Source organism: Balaenoptera borealis, assembly GCF_965194805.1.
Source record: "Balaenoptera borealis genome assembly, chromosome: 11".
NCBI lineage: Eukaryota > Metazoa > Chordata > Mammalia > Artiodactyla > Balaenopteridae > Balaenoptera > Balaenoptera borealis.
Window position 1 is genome coordinate 14285274 of NC_138868.1, and position 22268 is coordinate 14307541.

At 43.4% G+C, this 22268-nt stretch overlaps 1 protein-coding gene and 1 long non-coding RNA gene across 7 annotated transcripts in view; one reads left to right on the plus strand and one right to left on the minus strand.

The window, feature by feature from the left end:
• LRP4 (LDL receptor related protein 4) overlaps window positions 1–16133 on the plus strand; it is a 52073-nt gene extending 35940 nt beyond the window's left edge. For 3 of the 6 annotated variants that reach the window (XM_082340098.1, XM_082340101.1, XM_082340100.1), the window contains 8 exons: window positions 4242–4386; window positions 4659–4772; window positions 5605–5740; window positions 8259–8326; window positions 8897–8984; window positions 10232–10282; window positions 10411–10552; window positions 13109–16133. In XM_082340098.1, the coding sequence (XP_082196224.1) occupies window positions 4242–4386; window positions 4659–4772; window positions 5605–5740; window positions 8259–8326; window positions 8897–8984; window positions 10232–10282; window positions 10411–10552; window positions 13109–13441 (1077 nt within the window). In that variant the 3' untranslated portion in view covers window positions 13442–16133. Of the gene's footprint in view, window positions 1–3109; window positions 3453–4241; window positions 4387–4658; window positions 4777–5043; window positions 5430–5604; window positions 5741–8258; window positions 8327–8896; window positions 8985–10231; window positions 10283–10410; window positions 10553–13108 lie in introns of those variants that run through there. The other 3 variants (XM_082340099.1, XM_082340102.1, XM_082340103.1) reach the window with 3 other exon arrangements.
• LOC309605024 lies at window positions 7431–22228 on the minus strand. Its single transcript, XR_014231212.1, has 2 exons — window positions 22099–22228; window positions 7431–7973 (listed from the first exon to the last, which is right to left on the minus strand). It is a non-coding gene; the product is annotated as an uncharacterized lncRNA (long non-coding RNA).
• Between the last annotated feature and the right edge of the window lie 40 nt (window positions 22229–22268).

Here is a 22268-nt window from a genome sequence, read left to right on the forward strand (position 1 = left end):
CTCAATCATTTAAAAATCTTTATCCTCGGGAGGAACAGTCCCAAACTCATTCTACAAGGCCACCATCACCCTGATACCAAAACCAGACAAAGATGTCACAAAAAAAGAAAACTACAGGCCAATATCTCTGATGAACATAGATGCAAAAATCCTCAACAAAATACTAGCAAACAGAATCCAACAGCACATGAAAAGGATCATACACCATGATCAAGTGGGGTTTATCCCAGGAATGCAAGGATTCTTCAATATATGCGAATCAATCAATGTGATATAGCTATTAACAAACTGAAGGATAAAAACCATATGATAATCTCAATGGATGCAGAAAAAACTTTTGACAAAATTCAACACCCATTTATGATAAAAACTCTCCAGAAAGTAGGCATAGAGGGAACCTACCTCAACACAATAAAGGCTATATATGACAAACCCACACCAACATCATTCTCAATGATGAAAAGCTGAAACCATTTCCTCTAAGATCAGGAACAAGACAAGGTTGCCCACTCTCACCACTATTATTCAACATAGTTTTGGAAGTTTTAGCCACAGCAATCAGAGAAGAAAAAGAAATAAAAGGAATCCAAATCGGAAAAGAAGAAAACTGTCACTGTTTGCAGATGACATGATACTATACTTAAAGAATCCTAAAGATGCTACCAGAAAACTACTAGAGCTAATCAATGAACTTGGTAGAGTAGCAGGATACAAAATTAATGCACAGAAATCTCTTGCATTCCTGTACACTAATGATGAAAAATCTGAAAGAGAAATTAAGGAAACACTCCCATTTACCACTGCAACAAAAAGAATAAAATACCAAGGAATAAACCTACCTAAGGAGACAAAAGACCTGTATGCAGAAAACTATAAGACACTGATGAAACAACTTAAAGATGATACAAACAGATGTAGATATACCACGTTCTTGGATTGGAAGAATCAACAGTGTGAAAATGACTATACTACCCAAAGCAATCTAAAGATTCAGTGCAATCCCTATCAGACTACCAATGGCATTTTTCATAGAAGTAGAACAAAAAATTTCACAATTTGTATGGAAACACAAAAGACCCTGAATAGCCAAAACAATCTTGAGAAAGAAAAATGGAGCTGGAGGAATCAGACTGCCTGACTTCAGACTATACTACAAAGCTACAGTAATCAAGACAGTATGGTACTGGCACAAAAACAGAAATATAGATCAATGGAACAGGATAGAAAGCCCAGAGATAAACCCACGCACATATGGTCTCCTTATCTTTGATAAAGGAGGCAAGAGTATACAATGGAGAAAAGACAGCCTCTTCAATAAGTGGTGCTGGGAAAACTGGACAGCTACATGTAAAAGGATGAAATTAGAACACTTCCTGGACTTCCCTGGTGGCGCAGTGGTTAAGAATTCGCCTGCCAATGCAGGGGACATGGGTTCAATCCCTGGTCCGGGAAGATCCCACATGCTGTGGAGCACCTAAGCCCGTGTGCCACAACTACTGAGGCTGTGCTCTACAGCCTGTGAGCCACAACTACTGAGCCCACGTGCCACAACTACTGAAGCCCGCACACCTAGAGCCCGTGCTCTGCAACAAGAGAAGCCACCGCAATGAGAAGCCCGTGCACCACAACGAAGAGTAGCCCCCACTCAACACAACTAGAGAAAGCCCATGCACAGCAACAAAGATCCAGTGCAGCCAAAAATCAATCAATAAATTAATAAATAAATTAATTACTTTTAAAAAAAAGAACACTTCCTAACACCCTACACAAAAATAAACTCAAAATGGATTAAAGACCTAAATGTAAGGCCAGACACTATAAAACTCTTAGAGGAAAACATAGGCAGAACACTATGACTTAAATCACAGCAAGATCCTTTTTGACCCACCTCCTAGAGTAGAAACAAAAATAAACAAATGGGACCTAATGAAACTTAAAAGCTTTTGCACAGCAAAGGAAACCATAAACAAGACGAAAAGACAACACTCAGAATGGGAGAAAATATTTGCAAACGAAGCAACTGACAAAGGATTAATCTCCAAAATATACAAGCAGCTCATGCAGCTCAATATCAAACAAACAACCCAATCCAAAAATGGGTAGAAGACCTAAATAGACATTTCTCCAAAGAAGATATACAGATTGCCAACAAACACATGAAAAGATGCTCAACATCACTAATCATCAGAGAAATGCAATTCAAAACTACAATGAGGTATCACCTCACACCAGTCAGAATGGCCATCATCAAACAATCTACAAACAATAAATGCTGGAGAGGGTGTGGAGAAAAGGGAACCCTCTTGCACTGTTGGTGGGAATGTAAATTGATACAGCAACCATGGAGAACAGTATGGAAGTTCCTTAAAAAACTAAAAATAGAACTACCATATGACCCAGCAATCCCACTACTGGGCATATACCCTGAGAAAACCATAATTCAAAAAGAGTCATGTACCACAATGTTCACTGCGGCACTATTTACAATAGCCAGGACATGGAAGCAACCTTAGTGTCCATTGACAGATGAATGGATAAAGAAGATGTGGTAAATACATACGATGGAATATTACTCAACCATAACAGGAAACGAAATTGAGTTATTTGTAGTGAGGTGGATGGACCTAGAATCTGTCATACAGAGTGAAGTAAGTCAGAAAGAGAAGAACAAATACCATATGCTAACACATATATATGGAATCTAAAAAAAAAAAAATGGTTCTGATGAACCTAGGGGCAGGACAGGAATAAAGACACAGACGTAGAGAATGGACTTGAGGACACGGGGAGGGGGAAGGGTAAGCTGTGATGAAGTAAGAGAGTAGCATTGACATATATACACTACCAAATGTAAAATAGATAGCTAGTGGGAGGCAGCTGCATAGCACAGGGAGATCAGCTCCGTGCTTTGCGACCACCTAGAGGGGTGGGATATGGAGTGTGGGAGGGAGGTGCAAGAGGGAGGGGATATGTATGGGGATATACATATGCATACAGCTGATTCACTTTGTTATAAAGCAGAAACTAACACAACACTGTAAAGCAATTATACTCCAATAAAGATGTTAAAAAAAATATCTTTGTCCCTCGGGCTTCCCTGGTGGCGCAGTGGTTAAGGATCTGCCTGCCAACGCAGGGGACACAGGTTCGAGCCCTGGTCCGGGAAGATCCCACATGCCGCGGAGCACCTAAGCCAGTGCGCCACAACTACTGAGGCTGCGCTCTAGAGCCCGCGAGCCACAACTACTGAGCCCACGTGCCACAACTACTGAAGCCCGCGTGCCTAGAGCCCATGCTCCGCAACAAGAGAATCCACCGCAGTGAGAAGCCCACATACCGCAATGAAGAGTAGCCCCTGCTCACCTCAACTTGAGAAAGCCCACGCGCAGCAACGAAGACCCAATGCAGCCCCCAAAAAAAGGAATAAACAAAATAAATAAATAAATAAACAATTTAAAAAAACCTTTGTCCCTTTTTGACAAACATCCACTCTATCTATATTCTGCATTATATCCTACCGGCCAATAAGATTTTGTCTGGCTTTACTTAATGATAGGCTTTTCCCCCCTGTACTCCAAATGTAAAACTACAGAATTATATTGAATTTAGTTTTTCAATCTACAAGTTTCCCCTGAGGTTTCTGACGTATACTCCAGGGATGGGAGGGGAACCACCTACATTGCCCTTCCCCACCCCTAGTAGAGAATCTCAGGATCACTGCATTAGAGGGCAGCTGCCTGCAGAGGTAACCAGAGGACTTGGGCCAGGGCTCTGAGTGATGGGCCCAGAAGAACGGGGACCTAGAAGGACTGCCCCCTCCCGCCCCACGCAATTTACTCCTGTTTGCTAGGTACAGGAATTTATTTATTCACTGAGCCACTGGGTCAACTGACTGAGGACTAAGTGTTAGTGCTGGAAATTGAGAGATGAATGAAACACATTCTTGTTCTTGAAGAACTTAATGTGGCAGGACAGATAGACGTAAACAAATGACCATAGAGTGTCGAAACTCACTTGTGGAAGTGAGGACAAGCTCAGAGCAGCATGGAGAAAATGGTGAATTCTCTATGGATTGGGGGAGATTTCCTGGATAATGTCGTACCTGGGGATGCACAGGAGTTGACATGGATAAGGGAAGAAGAGGGCATTTGGACAGAGGGAACACACGGGCTGAGGCACGGAAGCTGTACCAGGGTCTGCCTATTAATAGTTACTCTTTTTGGGGTTTCCCTATTGAGTAGCAGGACAGGTGGATCTACTGGACAGACTGGCAGACCAAGTCAATCCAGCGTGTTGACAAGTACTCAGGCCGGAACAAGGAGACGGTGTTGGCGAATGTGGAGGGACTCATGGATATCATCGTGGTTTCCCCTCAGCGGCAGACAGGTAGACTCCAGGGTCCTGAGCCTGCTTCCTTACCATTGGTGGGGTTGGTTGGTCACCCCGAGGACTGTTAATAACCAAGACAGTTAGAGCCACAGGAGAGCCTTTTGGTTCACATCTTAAGTTCTTAGACCTTTCAGCCCCCTGTTGTTATACCCCTCCTGCCCCATGGTCCCTGGGAGTAAGGTAGCCCCAAATCTCCTCCTTTTTGAGAAGTGTCAAATTAGGAGATTTTTCTGCCCCAGGCCAGATATTCACATCTGCTTTGCCCCCAGGGACCAATGCCTGTGGTGTGAACAACGGTGGCTGCACCCACCTCTGCTTTGCCAGAGCCTCAGACTTTGTATGTGCCTGTCCTGACGAGCCTGATGGCCGGCCCTGCTCCCTGGGTGAGTTGGACTAATTGGCCTCCTGGAACAGCAGAGGCCTTGGAAGGGAGGGGTTCAGCAGCCTCAGCTTTGTTCTTCTGAGTGAGATTTCCCCTCAGGGGTTCTTACAGCAGAGTGACTGGGAGCAATGAGTTTGAGCTTTGGAATGGTACAGACCCAGGTTTGTCTGGCTTCTGGCATTTACTAGGATGGAAATCAGGTCTCCTGATTCCCTGATCCCTACTGTGACCTGTGCATTATTCTCTCTTCCTGCCCTTTGTGGGCCAACTAGCCCATCCGGAGCTATTAATATTGGAAACTGGGACTTCCCTGGTGGCGCAGTGGTTGAGAATCCGCCTGCCAACGCAGGGGACACGGGTTCGAGCCCTGGTCCAGGAAGATCCCACATGCCGCAGAGCACCTAAGCCTGTGCTCCACAACTACTGAGCCTGCGCTCTAGAGCCCGTGAGGCACTACTGAGCCCATGTGCCACAACTACTGAAGCCCGCGTGCCTAGAGCCCGTGCTCTGCAACAAGAGAAGCCACTGCAACAAGAAGCCTGCGCACTGCAATGAAGAGTAGCCCCCGCTCGCCACAACTAGAGAAAGCCTGTGCGCAGCAACAAAGACTCAACGCAGCCAAATAAATAAATAAAATAAATAAATTTATAAAAAAATATATATTGGAAACCAAATCCTTTTTATGTACAGTATTAAGAAGGACATCTAACGGGGGTACCTAGGATCAGGGCAGCTAAAAGATTGCTTTATCAAGTTCTCCAGATGCTACTCTTGGACCATATGTAGATATTTGTGGCTCTAGTGATCCACTCCAGTCCTTGTTTTCTCTCCAGTACCTGGCCTGCTGCCCCCAGCTCCCAGGGCTACCAGCGTGAGTGAAAGGAGCCCCGTGCTACCCAACACGCTACCGACCACCTTGCGTTCTTCTACCAGCCGGACCCGCACATCTCTGGAGGAGGTGGAAGGGAGGTAAGTGGGTCAGTATGGAACTGGGGGCTCTTTGATGCAAATCGCCATCCCCTGCCAGCAGAAGACCATAGGCCCAGCTTGATGATTCTGGCAGATGGGAGGTAGATCACATCATTAGCCACCAGTCCCTGCTACTTGGGACTGGAGATGATATTTAGACTTGCAGGTTGTTGCAAGCGATTCTTTTTTTTAGCTCTGAAGGCAAGAAGCTTTAAGAGGAGCCTTAGAGAGAAATAACTCAGGAGGAGTTTCTGCCCGGCATTCCTCCTTCTTCCTTTCTTTCAGTGATGTTTGCTCTCACAGAACAAGTTTAGCACGTGGTCTTGTACTACAGCTTACTTAGAAGCCACCAAGTCATAGTGGTCTCTGGGCTGTGGCTTTTTAACTTGGGACATCCCCAGGGATGTGATGGCCTTAGCTTGACCTGTAACACTCAAACACACATGCATGTATGTGCATGTGTACACACACACACACACACCGTTATTAAATAAGCAAGCATAACCATGAACAGCTCTCAAATTAAGTGTAAAACATTATATTTCATTAGACTGAAGGTGCTGTCAATTTAAAATGCATCCTGATTTGAGAGATTAAACTGAAAAAATGACCAATAGCAACTGTGAGATGCCATTAATTGTAAGACACAGTCCTATCTCAGAGATACTAGAATATAGAAAAAATGCACATCTTAAAATTGATGAAATATCATGTTATATTCAATTTAGAGAAAGTCTTATAAATGTTTTTTATTTACACTTTGCAAAAAAATCATCTGGAAATACAGATAGGAGTAAAAAAGAAATAAGTACTCATATATAATTACCTTTAGTGTTTTTTTCTGATTTGATGTATGTGTATATTGTGAAATGATTACCACAGTAAGTCTAGTTAACATCCATCACCACACATATATACTTTTTTTTTCTTATAATGAGAACTTTTAAAATCTACTCTCTCAGCAACTTTCAGATATACAATATTGTTAACTATAGTCACTATGATGTACATTACATCCCCAGGACTTATAACTGGAAGTTTGAGCCTTTTGACCATCTTCACTCATTTTGTCCACCCCCAACCTCTGGCAACTGCCAATCTGTATGGTATCAATTTATCTATGAGTTGGTTTTTTTTTTTTTTTCAGATTCCACATATAAGTGATATCCTATAGTATTTGTCTTTCTCTGTCTGACTTATTTTACTTAGCAGAATGTCCTTCTTTTTCATGGCTGAATAATGTTCCACTGTATACCTATACCACATTTTCTTTATCCATTCATCCATTGATGGACACTTAGGTGGTTTCCATGTCTTTGCTCTTGTAAATAATGCTACATTGAACATGGGGGTGCAGATATCTTTTTGAGACAGTGATTTCATTTCCTACTCTTAGTATTCTGATGTCTATCTTCCCAGGCATTTTTCTATTAGAACATTTTTCATTGTAATATTATTTTTAATATCAATGGTAGCTTAAAAGATAATTAACACGTGATTTCAATTCTGAAGGCAGAAACATAGTAATAATTCCAAATAAGACCACTAGACTCATGTCCCTAAAATTATAAGATTTGTACATGATCGAACTTATTCTATATGCCCCATTTTCTCTTGTTAGAAGAGTTTATATAGAAAAGCAAACACATATAAACGTGTACCTTTCTCACTAAATTTTAAGCACTAACAATCATTATTAATCTGATTTTATTCAGGTTTATTTAGAAAACTTTTGAACCCTACTCAGATATTTTCTTCCTATCAGAGCTGTATTTGAAGACTCAGTACATCTTGGTTTCAGATGCTCCTGCAGGTAGCTTTTCTCTAGCCTTTTAGGATATGTCTTTAATTGCCAGCTCATAACATGCCACAAAGGAGTTACCGTCTCAGCATTTCAAGTTAGTTATCCAAGCCCTCCCTCTGGATGTCTTGCATATTCCCTTGTGAAAGAATGAAGGAAAGAAAAACAATATATTTTTTTAAGTCTCTCTAGACCTTGTGATAATCTTGATCCAATCCAAGGTTTGCTTGGCTGGTAGCTTAATAAAGTCTGCTATTGATGTCCTTAGTATTCTTTCAGCTCACTCTCAAACCTGCTTCTCCTTTTTAAAGAATCCTCTTTAAAGGGTACATATTTTAGGGAATTCCCTGGTGGTCCAGTGGTTGGGACTCCACGCTTTCACTGCCGAGGGCCTGGGTTCAATCCCTGGTCAGGGAGCTGGGATCTCACAAGCTGCACGGCCCAAAACAACAACAACAAAAAGAGTACACATTTAAAAACACATTTAAACATGATATAGCATCTTGAAGACAGTGGCTCATGCTGATTTCTCTGTATTTCCTTGTCCTGCCCTCTCCTTGCTTCCGCTATCTCCTGTCTGGTATAGTCTCATATCTGAAAGCCCCACTCCCAGGCCTTTAGCCCTGTCCTTCACAGGACTTTCCCCATTTCCTGGCGGAAGGCAAGATCTTTGTTGAATACAAGTAGGCTTCACATTCAGTTTTCTCTGCCCCACAGATGCTCTGAAAAGGATGCCCGGCTGGGCCTCTGCACGTATTCCAATGAGGCCGTACCTGCTGCTTCAGGTAAGCCCTCAGTGCCCAACTGTTTTGAAAAACAAGATGTAAGGAATCTAAACCTCCATTGATATCTTGCAGAACCTTCATGGGGACTCTTTGGGGTTGATGAACCCTTTTCTTAGACTAAATCCATAGAAAGAATAACCATAATAGCTGCCACTTATGGAGTGCTTTCTGTATGTTAGGCATTTGTTAAGCCATATTTATGTGCACGTGCGTGTATGTATATGTATTTGTATATACACACTCACCTTCAATCTCCACCAGCCCTATGAGCAATTTATTATTTACATTTAACTGATGAGAAAACACAGGCTTAGAAGTTAAGCATCTTGCTTTAAGTCACACAGCTAGTAAGTAGTGGAATTGGGATTAGAGATGCTGACAGAGTGATAGGTTTCTTCTCAGCCCCCTCCCCCCTCCCGCTGTGGCCTCTTCTCTGAGAAGGAGGCCCCTAGCCATCCTCAGATGGTATGGGATGCAACAGCTACAAAAGGAGCCCTCCATCTTCCCACCCCTCACACCAGCTAGAAGATTGTTGGAGGTCCCCACCTAGCATCCCTCTGCTCTTCCTAGGGGAAGGACTTCATGTCAGCTATGTCATCGGTGGACTCCTCAGTATTCTGCTTATTCTGGTGGTGATCGCGGCTTTGATGCTGTACAGGTAACCTCAGCCCCACTGCAATGGCTGTATGTTTGCTGTATGTCCCATTAGCACGTTTGGGACCTCCTGAAGTTGACAGCTCACTGATTCCACCTATGACCAGCCTCATTTCAAAGTTGGGTCCCTGGTCAGAGCAGCAGAAGGGAAGGGCAGAAACCTGAATGTGTACCCTTCTTCCCCAGTCACAGCCCAAGTAGTTTCCTCATTTCATGACCACAGCAACGCTTGGGATTTTCCTTATAGACTAGGATACTAAGGACACAGAGGGTGTTACCCAAGTTCACACAGTAAGAGGCAAAGCTGGTACTGACTCTAGCATCTTTGCTTTTTCCACCACTCTACACTACCTCAAACCATTGAAGCTGGAAATGATTTTCTCTTCACACAAACACAACCCTTTACTACAATGTGGGGTGATATATCATTGCTCGGTAGGGATCATCCTGGGAAGGTGGAATGTGTAGTATTCAATTTAGAATCTTCCTTTTATGACCCTCTCTGTATATATTTTCTCCTAAATGCTTTAAATGCAGCTTGCAGCAAAAATGTCAGAATTTTGCTGCTGCTGCAGTGGCTTCTACTAACAACAACAACAATAATAGTAACAGCTACCATTTAATGAATATGTATCAATGCCACAACAACCTTGTAATACAGGTATTATTATTCCTCACTTTACAGATGAGGATCTAAGGCTCAGAAAGTTTAGATTATGTCCACCAATACCCCAGCCAGTAAGTAACAGAAGTGGCATTGAAACGTAGGTCTGTCTTGACTCTAAAGCTCAGTGTTATCTATCAAAGTTAAAGCTTTGTTATCTATTGCTGTATAACAAATTACCCTGAAACTTAGCACCTTAAAATGACAACCACTGATTATCTCACAGTTTCTGTGGGTCAGAAATCTAGATGCAGATTAGCTGGGTGCCTCTGCCTCAAGGTGTCTTACAAGGCAGCAATCCAGGTATCAGCCAGAGTTGTGGTCTTATCTCGAGGCTTGACTGGGGAAGGATTTCCTTCCAAGCACAGGATTCAGTTCCTCGCAGGCTGTTGGCTAGAGGCCTCCCTCATCAGTTTGTTGCCTTGTGGGCCTTTCCATAGGACAGCTTTCAACGTGGCAGCTTGCTTCCCCCAGAGCAAGAGTAAGAGAGAGGGGAGGGAGGGAGAGAGGGCAAACCAGTTTCCTTGTTAGGAGTTTCCTTGTAACCTAATCTAGTATCCCTCAATTTTGCATGTTCTGTTCATTAGAAGCGAGTCACCAGATCCAGCCCACACTCACAGGTCAGGAATTCAGAAGTTGTGAGTACCAGGAGGCAGGGACCACTGGGCCCTCTTAGAGGCTGCCTGCCACAACTTGGGTTACAGCTTCCCCAGATATTATCCCCATACAAATCTGAACTAATATTTCATCACTTTTTCTCCTAAAGACACAAAAAATCCAAGTTAACTGATCCTGCAATGGGGAACCTGACCTACAGTAACCCTTCCTACCGAACTTCCACTCAGGAAGTGAAAATTGAAGCAATCCCCAAACCAGCCATGTACAATCAACTGTGCTATAAGAAAGAGGTAAAAATGAAAATTTATATCCAAGAGTTTGTTTTTGGAGCGGGGGGGGGGTGGATTATGCTCCAGTTGCCTGAGTAGATCAGTAAGGGATGCTGGGTAGTCCATCTACCATTTTGGAAGTTATAGTGAACAGAAGAATGGAATGTGATTTGGGTTTCTGGAGAGGTCTATAACTTCTGAGGGACCAGCTTGAGGGGCCCTAGTGAGAGCAAGGTTAGAAAGCAGATCCCAGAAGGTTTAGGTCTGAAAGCATGTGAGTGTGCACCTCCCTGCCAGGAGATATTTTCCCAGGCTCAGGGGTTCCTTCCCTCCTGGAGCTGTCATTCCCCAGCAGTGAGGCTGTGCCCCTCTGAAATAACCCCAAACTCCTAGGAAACACCAAAAAACCCAAGAGCTCCTGGACTCTCCCTTTCTAACCTCTGATCCAAGCTTTTGGCACCTGTAGTTGGGAATGGCTGGAGTTTTGCTATTCTTCCTCTTATCACATAATCTAGAGGGATTTCTCTAGAATTCTGAAAGTTTATATGCTTTTGTTCTTTTAACTCCTTTGCTGCTGCAGTGAAAATTTATTTGCTAAATGTTTAGGCCTGAAAAATAGTCCCGTTTTGACCAGGGAATATAGCCTGGGACTTAGATTTTCCTAGTCTGATATGACTCTTGTTTTTTTCTAAAATCCTGTAACCCTTCATTAGAAATTATCCCTTATGAGACCTAACCCATCTACTCTCTTGGCCTGTCTAGCACAGTCAAAGCCAGCCCTCACACCTATAGGGCATAATGAATACACTTTATACAATAATCATGTGATTTCAGGATCTATGAATTCCCCTATTAAAACAAAGCTTCCACTACAAGCCAAAACAGAACCTGCAGGGATAGCTTGCGGATTTAGGGATGGTAGACCCCATCTCTGTTAATATCTTTGAGAGAAAGACTCTTGAAGCTTCTTGGGTTCCTGGAGTGTCTGATGCCCCAGAAAAGAACCCCAATGAGGGCGCTAGGTTAGAAATTAAAATCATGTGACTCTTTCTCCTGTTGTATGCTTTTTCCTCAGCAGCTCTTTCACCCCTCTGATAGTCTTTCACCCTTTCTCTTCTGATTTCCTCTTGATTTCAGGTACCTGTTGCTGTGTGTTTGTAGAGGGAGTGGTATCACCCAAATTGCTAGTGCCATGTCACCCACATCTCCCTGACTTACCCCACGTGTCTCTGTGATGAAGACACTGAGTGGTCTGCATCTTATCTGACACTAATTCAGCTTGGAGGGTGTGCTGGGTGACTGGGCATGTGTGTGCGTGCCTTGATCAAGGGAGCTGTCACTCCCAGAGGGCAGGGACCATATTTTATATTGTTTAATCATCAAAGTATCCTGCTTATTGAAGGGAAGGGGCTCAGTAAATATCTGTGGAACTGAACTGTTACTAAAGTAGAGCAGCAGTTGCAGGGCTCTTGGCAGGAACACTATCCCAGGGACAGAGCCCAAGCCATGGCCCATTTTCTCTTGGCAGTGGCGGCATGTTGGTTGGTATCCCCCAGAAACCAGGAATACAGCTACCCTTTGAGGAATCCATAAAGGGAGAAGCCTGAGTGGAACTTAAGGCTGTCCTTGGAACAATCGCAGGTTGCTTGGAAATGGCCCTGAGGCTCCTGGGAGTAGAGCCAGAATAACCTCCCACAAAAGCTTATAGGTTACAGTACCCCAGTGGACTGACAGAACTCAAGTAAGAGGGTTTTCTAGAGCCCTCCTGTCTTACCTTCTAAAACTTTTCTTCTTAAGAAAGTTAGAAAGAAGAGAATTAAGAATAAAAGAGCACATGAAACTGTATTCAGTATCTTATAATAAGCTATAATGGAAAAGAATCTGACAATATATATATATATATATGTATATATATATATATATATATGTATATATATATATATATATATATATATATATATATATAACTGAATCACTTTGCTGTACACCAGAAACTAACATTGTAAATCAACTATACTTCAAAAAAAAAAAAAAAGAATAGCACCAAAGTAGTTTAAAATCTTGAATAAATGCACATTTAATTGCTTTTGTCAATTGCTTCTGATCATGTATATTAGCATGCTGTCCCATTAATAAACCCCATTAGCAATGTAATAATAGCTAACATGATCTAGTGCATGTTATGCATCAGGCACCTACTAATTGCATTTCGCGGATTGCCTCATTTAGCCCTCACAGCCATTGGTTATGAGGTATGGATACTGTTACTCTAAAGAGGTGAGCCTGAGTTTTGGAGATGTTCAGTAATTTGCCCGAGGTGATGTAGCCAGTGAGTGGCTCATGGAAGTCATGGTTCTCCCTCCTCCCTGTATGATAATGGTAACAGTCATCACAGCTGCTCCTTTCCTTTTAGGCTCAGCCTCATACATTTGCTCTGACTAAATTTCCCCATTTGTTTGTGGGATTCTTGCACTCTTCATGCCCACTCTTAGCCCATCCACTTCCTTTCTAAGTTCGTCAGGAGATCCTTTATAGAGAGCCAACCAACTGACCGTGTCTCTCCGCTCTCCACCCTAGGGTGGACCTGACCATAACTACACCAAGGAGAAGGTCAAGATTGTAGAGGGGATCTGCCTCCTGTCTGGGGACGATGCTGAGTGGGATGACCTCAAGCAACTGCGCAGCTCCCGAGGGGGCCTCCTTCGGGATCATGTGTGCATGAAGACAGACACCGTGTCCATCCAGGCCAGCTCTGGCTCCCTGGATGACATGGAGACGGAGCAGCTGCTGCAGGAAGAGCAGTCTGAGTGCAGCAGCGTCCATACCGCAGCCACTCCTGAAAGACGGGGCTCCCTGCCAGACACAGGCTGGAGACATGAACGCAAGCTCTCCTCAGAGAGCCAAGTCTAAACGCCCATGTTCCCCCCCCCCCACTTCCTGCCTGTTCCTCCTCCTGGGTGGACTTGCAGCCCTCGTGCTCGCTTATACAGCAGGCCCCTTTCCTACGTGTTCGTCCTGCTCCTCCTCCTCCCATCTCGTAACCGCTCCCAAGCCCTCCACCGGAGCTGTTTCCACCCGAGTTCCTAACTACCTGTGCACAAGAAATGATGGGGCATCCTGAGAATTTAGACCTGGATTTTACCACGAACCTCACCTCATGCACGCCATCCTGAGCCCCCTTGAAACCAGGCTCAGTAATGATTCCTCGTCAGTACAGAGCTCCACCTCCCCTTCCCCTGGCACCCTCAGTGCCTGCCCCGCAAGAGCTGATGATCCAGGACTGCACTTGCTCCATCAGAGCTGGCCTGACCGCTTCTCTGAGAGAACTTGCTGACCGGGGGCTGGGGCGGGGGGTGGGGTCGGTCATGGGTAAAGAGAGAGATGAAGGATAGAGGCTGAGAGAAGAAGGAGTCAGCCCAGCTGGCATGGGCATCTGGAAAACCTCCAGCCTCGAGTGCATTGGCAACATGAAAAAGCTTTTAAGGGTGACTGGGCCTGGGTGTCCTCTCCACTGCCGGCAATGAATATTATTCTTGCCCTGACAGTTGTTGTTTCTTCAGCTGCAGATACTGATGAGATGTGGGTATGGCTCAAGCTGTTCTTCCTCCTGCTAGAATGTCTGGAGCCTTTCCTACCTTCAGATGACTGGGGGTCCCTATCACATGGCAGCTGGCTAATATGAATTCCCTCCTGCTGCCTCCAGGTTGTGAGCCGGTGGCTTGAATGCGTGTGGGACCCTCAGGGCTGGGTCTCTGCAGTGTCTGAGAAGCACTGCTTAGACCAAACTTAGCACATCCCCTGAACTATAATGTTCTGCCACTTTCTGCTTCCTCATTCTCTGGGATTCTGAGCACAGAGATCCTGAAGCAACTTTCCAAAGAAGGGCCAGAAGTTTTCATAAATGGTCAGGAAGAGCGATTGGGTTAGAGACTTGAGGCACCCAGGGCCCAAAGGGAAGTATCCATGAAGCTGAGCCTCCTGTGTTCTCTCTCGGGTGCTCAGGGATCTAAGTGAGTAGACAGAGAGCCTGCGGCTGTGGGTGGTGAAGTTCCCATTCCGACTCTTCCCAGCTAAGTGACTCCCTTTTCATGCTGAGGTGCCATCACTTGGTTCATGCTTATTCACACAAAAGGCATGTGTGTCACACTAGTGTCAGGGGAGTTGAGACTTTTTACTGTCCTAAAACTTCTACCTAGCTCTTCTTTTTTGGGGGGAGGGGGTGCCTAATTTGCTTTTTCTGACCTAGCCTTGTGGGCACGTATGGCAAATAGGCCTAAATAAAGACGCAGAGTCGGGGGCAAGGAGTAGAAAGGTAGAGAGAACCGCTGAGGAAGCCCTTTCAGCCCAGGGCAGATCCAGACCTCTTTCACCCAGGGATCAAAAGCAACAACAGGAACAGAATGGAGGGTGGGGGGGTGCTTCGAGGGGACGTTTCCGGATTTGAAACACGTCCTGGGGTTCTTGGTATTGAGAAATCAGCTGCCAAACATGTGAGTGAAAAGGGAAGATCAGAGCAAACCTTTTCTGGTCAGTTCTAAGACCGCTAGAGACAGGTGCCAGGCTCTTAACCCTGCTCGCAGTAGCCAGCCCCAGGTCTAGACCCTCGTAGGACAGCCAGGCCAGGCCAAGCAGGCTTTTCCAGTACACAGAGTGGGAAAGGAAAGGCCCTCCTCCTGGGAGGAAAGGGGGACATTTCACACTTGATGGGGCAGTAAAAGAAGGAGCCCTTTGGGTCCTCAGACTCACAGTTGGGCATGGGGAGAAAGTAGCAAAGTGGCATTTTCTTGAATGGAAAGGGGGAAGGATCTTATTGCACTTGGGCTGTTCAGAATGTAGAAAGGACATATTTGAAGAAATATCTATTTGAGCACTGATTTACTATGTAAAAAACAAAATCTCTCTGTCCTAAACTAATGGAAGTGACTCTCCCACGCTCATGTGTAATGGTTTTAACGTTACTCACTGGAGAGATTGGACTTTCTGGAGTTATTTAACCACTATGTTCAGTAATTTAGGACTTTATGATAATTTAATATAAATTTAGCTTTTCTTAATCACCTTGCCTGGCTTGGAGTCATGTCTAATAACCGCACCTGCTCTGTCTGGCAGAAACATGCTGTGGAAGACCTGCTTGCAAGCATCACCTCTAAGTCCCTTGGGGATGTGAGGACAATGAAGAGCAATAAAGGGTGGGAGGTGCCTGACTGGAGGTTCAGCTCATCTTGAGAAGACAGGTTAAGACCAGAGTTCATGGGCTTCTGAACTCCTTATTTCCTCTAGAGGAGGGTGGCTGATAGCTTTCATCTTGAGTGCCAACTCTGGTTGGTCATGGCTGCCTGAGGTTCTGTCCAGACCCAATGGGAAAAGTGTCATGATGGTTAGTGGCGTCTCCTTTGGGCACCAAAAGGAAGTGTCATGGCATGTACACCATGTATCTTCTATTTCTGTTCTAGGTCTACGAGGACTTCAGTGTCACAGAACTTGACTTTGCCTTGCAGTGATGGTCACTGGCAAGACTGATGTCTTGAAATAAAAGTACTGGGATGGGGACAAGGAGGGCTAATTCCAGTCCTAGATCTGCCTCTAGCTCTATTTGATCTTAGTCATGTTTCACAGTTACTCTGAGAATGGGTCAATCAACACTAAGATTCCTTTTATTTTTAAAAAGCTGTCTACTCATAGCTCATCCATTACATCTCAAGCCTAGAACAAGGCATTGGGGATCTCTTTTCAGGTATCTGGACAAATAATACCTCTCATTGAAGATTGGGAATCATGCAAGTCTTAATGCCAGATATAGAATTTGATGTCAAGGGTCAATAGTTGATTTTCTAAGCCATTAACCATTTATAGAACATTGCTCCCATTCATTCATTCATTCATTCATCTGCTAGGGGCTGGACACTGCCCAAGCATGACCAAGAAAGAGTATCACAGAGCTTAGAGTCTACCAACAACCCCACCCCCCGAAAAAAAAGAAAAAGCAAGAAGGACAGAATCCTTTTGAATGTAAGTGACAAGAGATCTGAGTATAAACTGCAGTGTATAATTCTTCCAACTTTGGTGAGGGATAGGTGTGCTAGAACAAAAACAAGTGGAATAGCTCAAGGACAACCATCCACCATTCTTTTTTGGAAAAAAAACCCAAAAAAACTCACAACAGAGAGAAAAGGAGGACATTTGAAGCAATGAAATCTAGCCTAATGCACAAGCCTGTATACCTGTAGGAAGTGCCCCTTTCCAGAGCCTCAGAATAAGTGCCCTTTTCCATAGCCTCAAGCTATGAACAGTGACCACTAGAGCTGGGAACTCAGGAAGAACTTTTCAAATGGGAAGAAAAAATGAACGCATTGAACACACACCATTTGCTTGCAAAACTGCAAGTGTTTCCGGAAGAACAAAATTTGTTGAATGCGTTTTGCTAAACTGTGACCATCCTGCTACTTCAGAAGGGGATGGGAGAGGACCTGATGGCCCAGGTCTTGACAAGAATTTGACCACTGGCAAATGAGAATTTTGTAACAGCGTCAAAGACTAGCAGCCTGTTTTCAGGTTATGCTGGCTCTTAGTTTCCTAATCAGTAAAATGGAAAGGTTGAACCAGATGATTGCTAAGGTCATTTCTGGCCTGAGACTTCTATTTATGTTCCTTCCAGGAAATCTTGGGGATGAAACAAGAGCTGAGAATTCCTTGTCTGGTTTTCTGGATATAAAACCTAAAACTGATAAGTAGGGAGAGTTTGAGTCAAATTCTAACAAACTGGACATATTTTTGCAAACTAATTATGTTCAAAATATAGTCACTGCCTATCTTTCTATATTATTTGAACAAACTGTGCCACGTAAAATGAAAAGATCTCTGTAGCCCGTAAAGAGGTCTCCATGGCATGAACTGAAGCTTTCACCAAACCTAGGCCTGAAGAAAACAAAGTCAGTGCTGCATAGGAAGCTGGAAAAAGCATCTACAAGAGCTGAGGGTGCATGATCTTCTAAGTGTAATGCACTGACACTCAAGGGCATCTTTAGTCATTTCTACTAATGGACATGATAAAAGAAGTGTGGTTGAGCCTTTTTTGTGGCTAAGAAACAGTCTATGTCTTTTCTTCATATTTGAAGATGACTCAACTGATCCGGTTAATAGGATGTGTGTTTCGGGATGTTTCAGACAGCCTTTGTTTTGAAACACTCCCTCACTCGCCCATTATTTTCTCTCCAGATCATTCTTCCATTAACCAGCTGACAGAGGCTAAGCAGAGCTCAGCATAGGGAACAGAGTTTTATTCCCAGTCAAGGCTCCACCTCACAATTTTGGATTCCTTCACGAGGTTCCCTTAAAACAGATCCAGACAGCCTAATTAAGGGTCTGAGTTTAAATCCAAGGCTGAGGTTAGCCCCAGGCTATACAATCTGCTTATTTCATTTTACAAGACACAGAGAGCCAAGAACTCTCACTTATCCTGCCCTTCTCAGTGGTTTTTCCTCCAGCCCCTAAAAGCCTGTTGACAGCTTGCTAAGGTCCCTATCTTTCCCTCCTGCCTACTTCCTTTTTGGTGGAGCTGATACTTCTGTGGTCGAAGTTCTTGGGCAGCCTACATTTTGGGGCCTATGGGAAAAATGGGCTATGAGAAAAGAGAAAAAAATGCTGTCCATTCCTTCATTCAAGGGGCACCTATTAAATGCAACCAAGTGCAAGATGGGATAGGCTTTGCCATCTTGGAGGCCAGTCAAGGCACTAAACCCATAGACACTTGACGTCTGTGTTAATGTCACCACTGCTGTCTCCAGGGAATAATGCAGGGGGTACCTGGACTGAAAGTTGAAGTTAATCATTGAAGCTGCTCCTTTTAGGCTGGAAGTATGGATCCATGTCCCATGCTAGGGATGTTTCCACCAAAATGTAGCTTGTGATTATGATGGAATGAGCACTGTCCCAACACTAGTAGACTTCTCAGAAATGCTCAGCACAGTTACTCAGCAGCCACAATGTTTGGCATTTGTTTCCTACTTCCAGTTGCAATAATATAGTGTTCACTTAGATATCTAATGCCCACAAGGGTTTCACTGTCCTATTACTAACCTCCATATGTGGAACTATTGAGAGACCCCAGGAATAAAGTAGGTACACGTAACTCTAATAAATACATAGATAAATGCCATTTGATGATAATCCTAGACTGGCCAAACATTTATTGAGCATCTACTATGGGCAAGGTACTGTATTAGGTTTCTACAAGGCTCTACAGAATCTGCCATTCCCTTCTCTCCATTATCAGACCTCAGCTCCTACTACCTTCCTGCTGCCAACTACTCTGCTCCAGCTATACTGGCCACCCTGTTTCTCAAACCTGCCAGATACACTTCCAACTTAGGGTCTTTGCATAGCTGTTCCCTATGGCTGGCACTTTCTTCCTCTAGATATACTCACGGTGAACTGCTTTGCCTTACTCAAGTTTTTGCTCAAATGTGATCTCAATGAAACTCTGACCACCCTTTATAAAATTACAGTTCTTCCAACTCCACTTCCCAATCCCTTTTACCTTGTTTTATTCTTTTCTATTTTCCCATTTCACATATTGTCTAATAATATACCATATGATTTTTTTTTGTTTTGTTTCCTCACTATAATGTGAGCACCATGAGAAGAGGGAATATTTGAGAGGAAGGGGTCTATTTTGTTCACTGATAATCCCAAATGCCTAGAACAGTCCCTGCACATACTAGATGCTCAATAACTATTTGTTGAATGAAAGAATACATTAATGGAATCAGACATCTAATGCCCACCTTCTAGTGGGGCTGCACTTAAACCATATAAGACAAAAAGGGATTTTGCCATCTTGTTCTAAAACTCTCCAGGATCTAGACTCTGCACGTTATTTAATGATCAGATTCCAGGTTACCATCACTCTTTACTTAAATGTAATTTTCAGTTTATTTCTGGTAATATTTAAATAAAGTAAACATGCCAATGATCAATGACTGAAGAAGACTATTTCTATATATTTCTAGCCTGTTTCTCAAAAGTTATTGTGGACTTCCCTGGTGGTGCAGTGGTTAAGAATCCATCTGCCAATACAGGGTACACAGGTTCAAGCCCTGGTCCAGGAAGATCCCACATGCCGCGGAGCACCTAAGCCTGTGCACCACAACTACTGAGCCTGCGCTCTAGAGCCTGCAAGCCACAACTACTGAGCCCACGTGCCTCAGATACTGAAGCCCACATGCCTAGAGCCTGTGCTCTGCAACAAGAGAAGCCACCGCAATGAGAAGCCCACGCACCACAACAAAGAGTAGCCCCCACTCACCACAACTAGAGAAAGCCCGCGCGCAGCAACGAAGACCCAACACAGCCAAAAATAAATAAATAAATAAATAAATTAATTAATTAATTTAAAAAAAAGGTTATCGTGAGCTTTTTGCTTCGATTGGCTCCTCTCTCCTACCTCCACCTGTGGATCTGTCCTCATCTCCTATCTTTTCACTCTCTCCACTCTCCCACTCTGTGGTCTCATCCACAATTTCATCTTTTCACTTTATGAAGGTGATTCCCAAATCTATATCACTTGAGTCCTAATCTCTTCTCACAGCTCTCCCTCTGTATTTCCTGGGCCTACTTACATGATTCCATTTGCATGTCTCATTGGTATGTAAAAGTAAACAGGTCTGAAACTAAATACCTTGTCTTCCCTTTGAGACTGGCTTCTCCTGACTTTCTACTTCCATTTGGGCAATCAATGCCTCCCAGTCCCTAGGCTCAAATCCTGGCACACTCTGACTCATCTCCCAAAATGGGCCCCACCCTCACCTTTATACCTAATCTAGTCTGTTGCCAAATCCTTCCCTCTTTCTTGAATCTGTTCTCATCATTTCCACCGCTCATATCAGACTCCTAACTGGGCTCTCAACTCTAACCCATTTTAGAATTAGACAATCAAGCTAATTAGTTTTCCTAAAGTGCAATCCTGATTTTGTCACTCCCTTGCTCAGAAACCTTCAATAGCTCCCCACTGCCTACTTTAATAAAGTACAAATTCCTTACCCTAGTATTCAAGACCCTCCAAAAACTGTTCCTAACTTCCTCTGTTAATCTGTGTCCCACTACTTCCTAACATGAACCCTGTTCTAAAATCAACCCACACATTCAACTCCCAACATACTATGTACTTTCTTGTCTCTGTGCCTTTGCCTGTACTTTTCCAACTACTAGACATTCTCCCTGCTCCTTCTATTAAAAAAAAATTTTTTTAACATGTCAGTGGTAAAAAATTCATTTCCCTCCTTGGCAAGTCCCATCCCTATTAAGTTTTTTGAAATTCCAGTAATGTTCTAACCATTTTCAGGCATGCACGCAAATATACATACATTTATAACCATATATAATAAAATCATTCCATATATGTATGCTTTTCTGCAACTTGCCTTCTTTTCAATTAAAGTTGGTGCATTTTTCTAACCAGCACGTATAGATTAACCACATTCTTTTTAACAGTTGCATAGTGTTCTATTGAATGGATTATACCATAATTTATATAATAAGTTCCCTATAGATGAACATATAAATTTCAGGGTTTGTTGTTGTTGTTTGTTTGTTTTCTAAATCAGTGCTGCAGTGAATGTCTTTGTACATTTTTATTTCCATACATGCATAGGTCTGTATGACAAATTCCCATCAGTAGCATTACTTGGCCAGAGATTATGTACATTTTACATTTTAATAACTGCTAAATTGGCCTCCTAAAAGTTTGTACCAATTATACTTTTACCAAGAAGTGAGTTTGAGTGTGTATTCCTCTAACTCTTGGCTAACCAAAAGTTGTTAAACTGTTTCATCTTTGCCAATTTGATGGATTAAAAAAAATTGTTTTATTACTTTCACCCATCCCCTCTCTATTTCTTAGTCTCTTGGCTACAGATGCTTTAAATCCCAGATTAAACATCCATCCCCCTAAAAAAAAAAACAAAAAACCATCCCCTTCCTAGATCCTCCCCCATCTAATTTCTCCCTTCAGTTAAACATCTACAGCTTTTCTTTTATATTGTTCTCATACTGCTTTGAATTTTAGCGACTAGTCTATATGTTTTATTCTTCTGACCACTGTAGTTTGCAGATTCCTTGGAAGTTAGGACCAATGTTTCATAGAAACATTGAATGTACAGCTAAACAAGAATTTTCGGACCAAATTAACCAAGCCTCTCATTTTTATAAATAACAAGATTATTAAGCCTTTTAAGAATGCATTACTGTTCAAAGCCCATTCCTAGACATTCAATTAGTTATATTAAATCCTCACACTAAGTTTATAAGGGAAACATCATTATCCCGTCTTACAGATGAGGAAACTAAGCTCCAGATTATTTACTAAGAAAAGTGCTTTACTCAGAGCAGGTCTAAGACCAGAATCCAGCGTCCCGGCTCCATTCACCCTCCTTCCACTATAATCCAGCAGCCTTTCTGGTTTCCCTCACGCCCTTAGCTGCGCAATCAATATTTGGTGAATGAAATGACTCAAATAAAAAATTGCCAAGTGTTGACAGCAGTTTAAATATCTGTAATTAAATAAAGCAAACCTGCTGACGGCCGGGGTGCACAACTCTCCACAGACCTTTCGTGCTTCTTTCCGGGGTTGTCTGCATCTTTCGCTCCGAGACCCTCTCCCCACCGGACCAAGCAGCGCCGGGTTCCAAGGGAAACACGGCTGCGCGTGGCCCCTTTAAGGCTGGGGGCGGCGCGTGCCCAT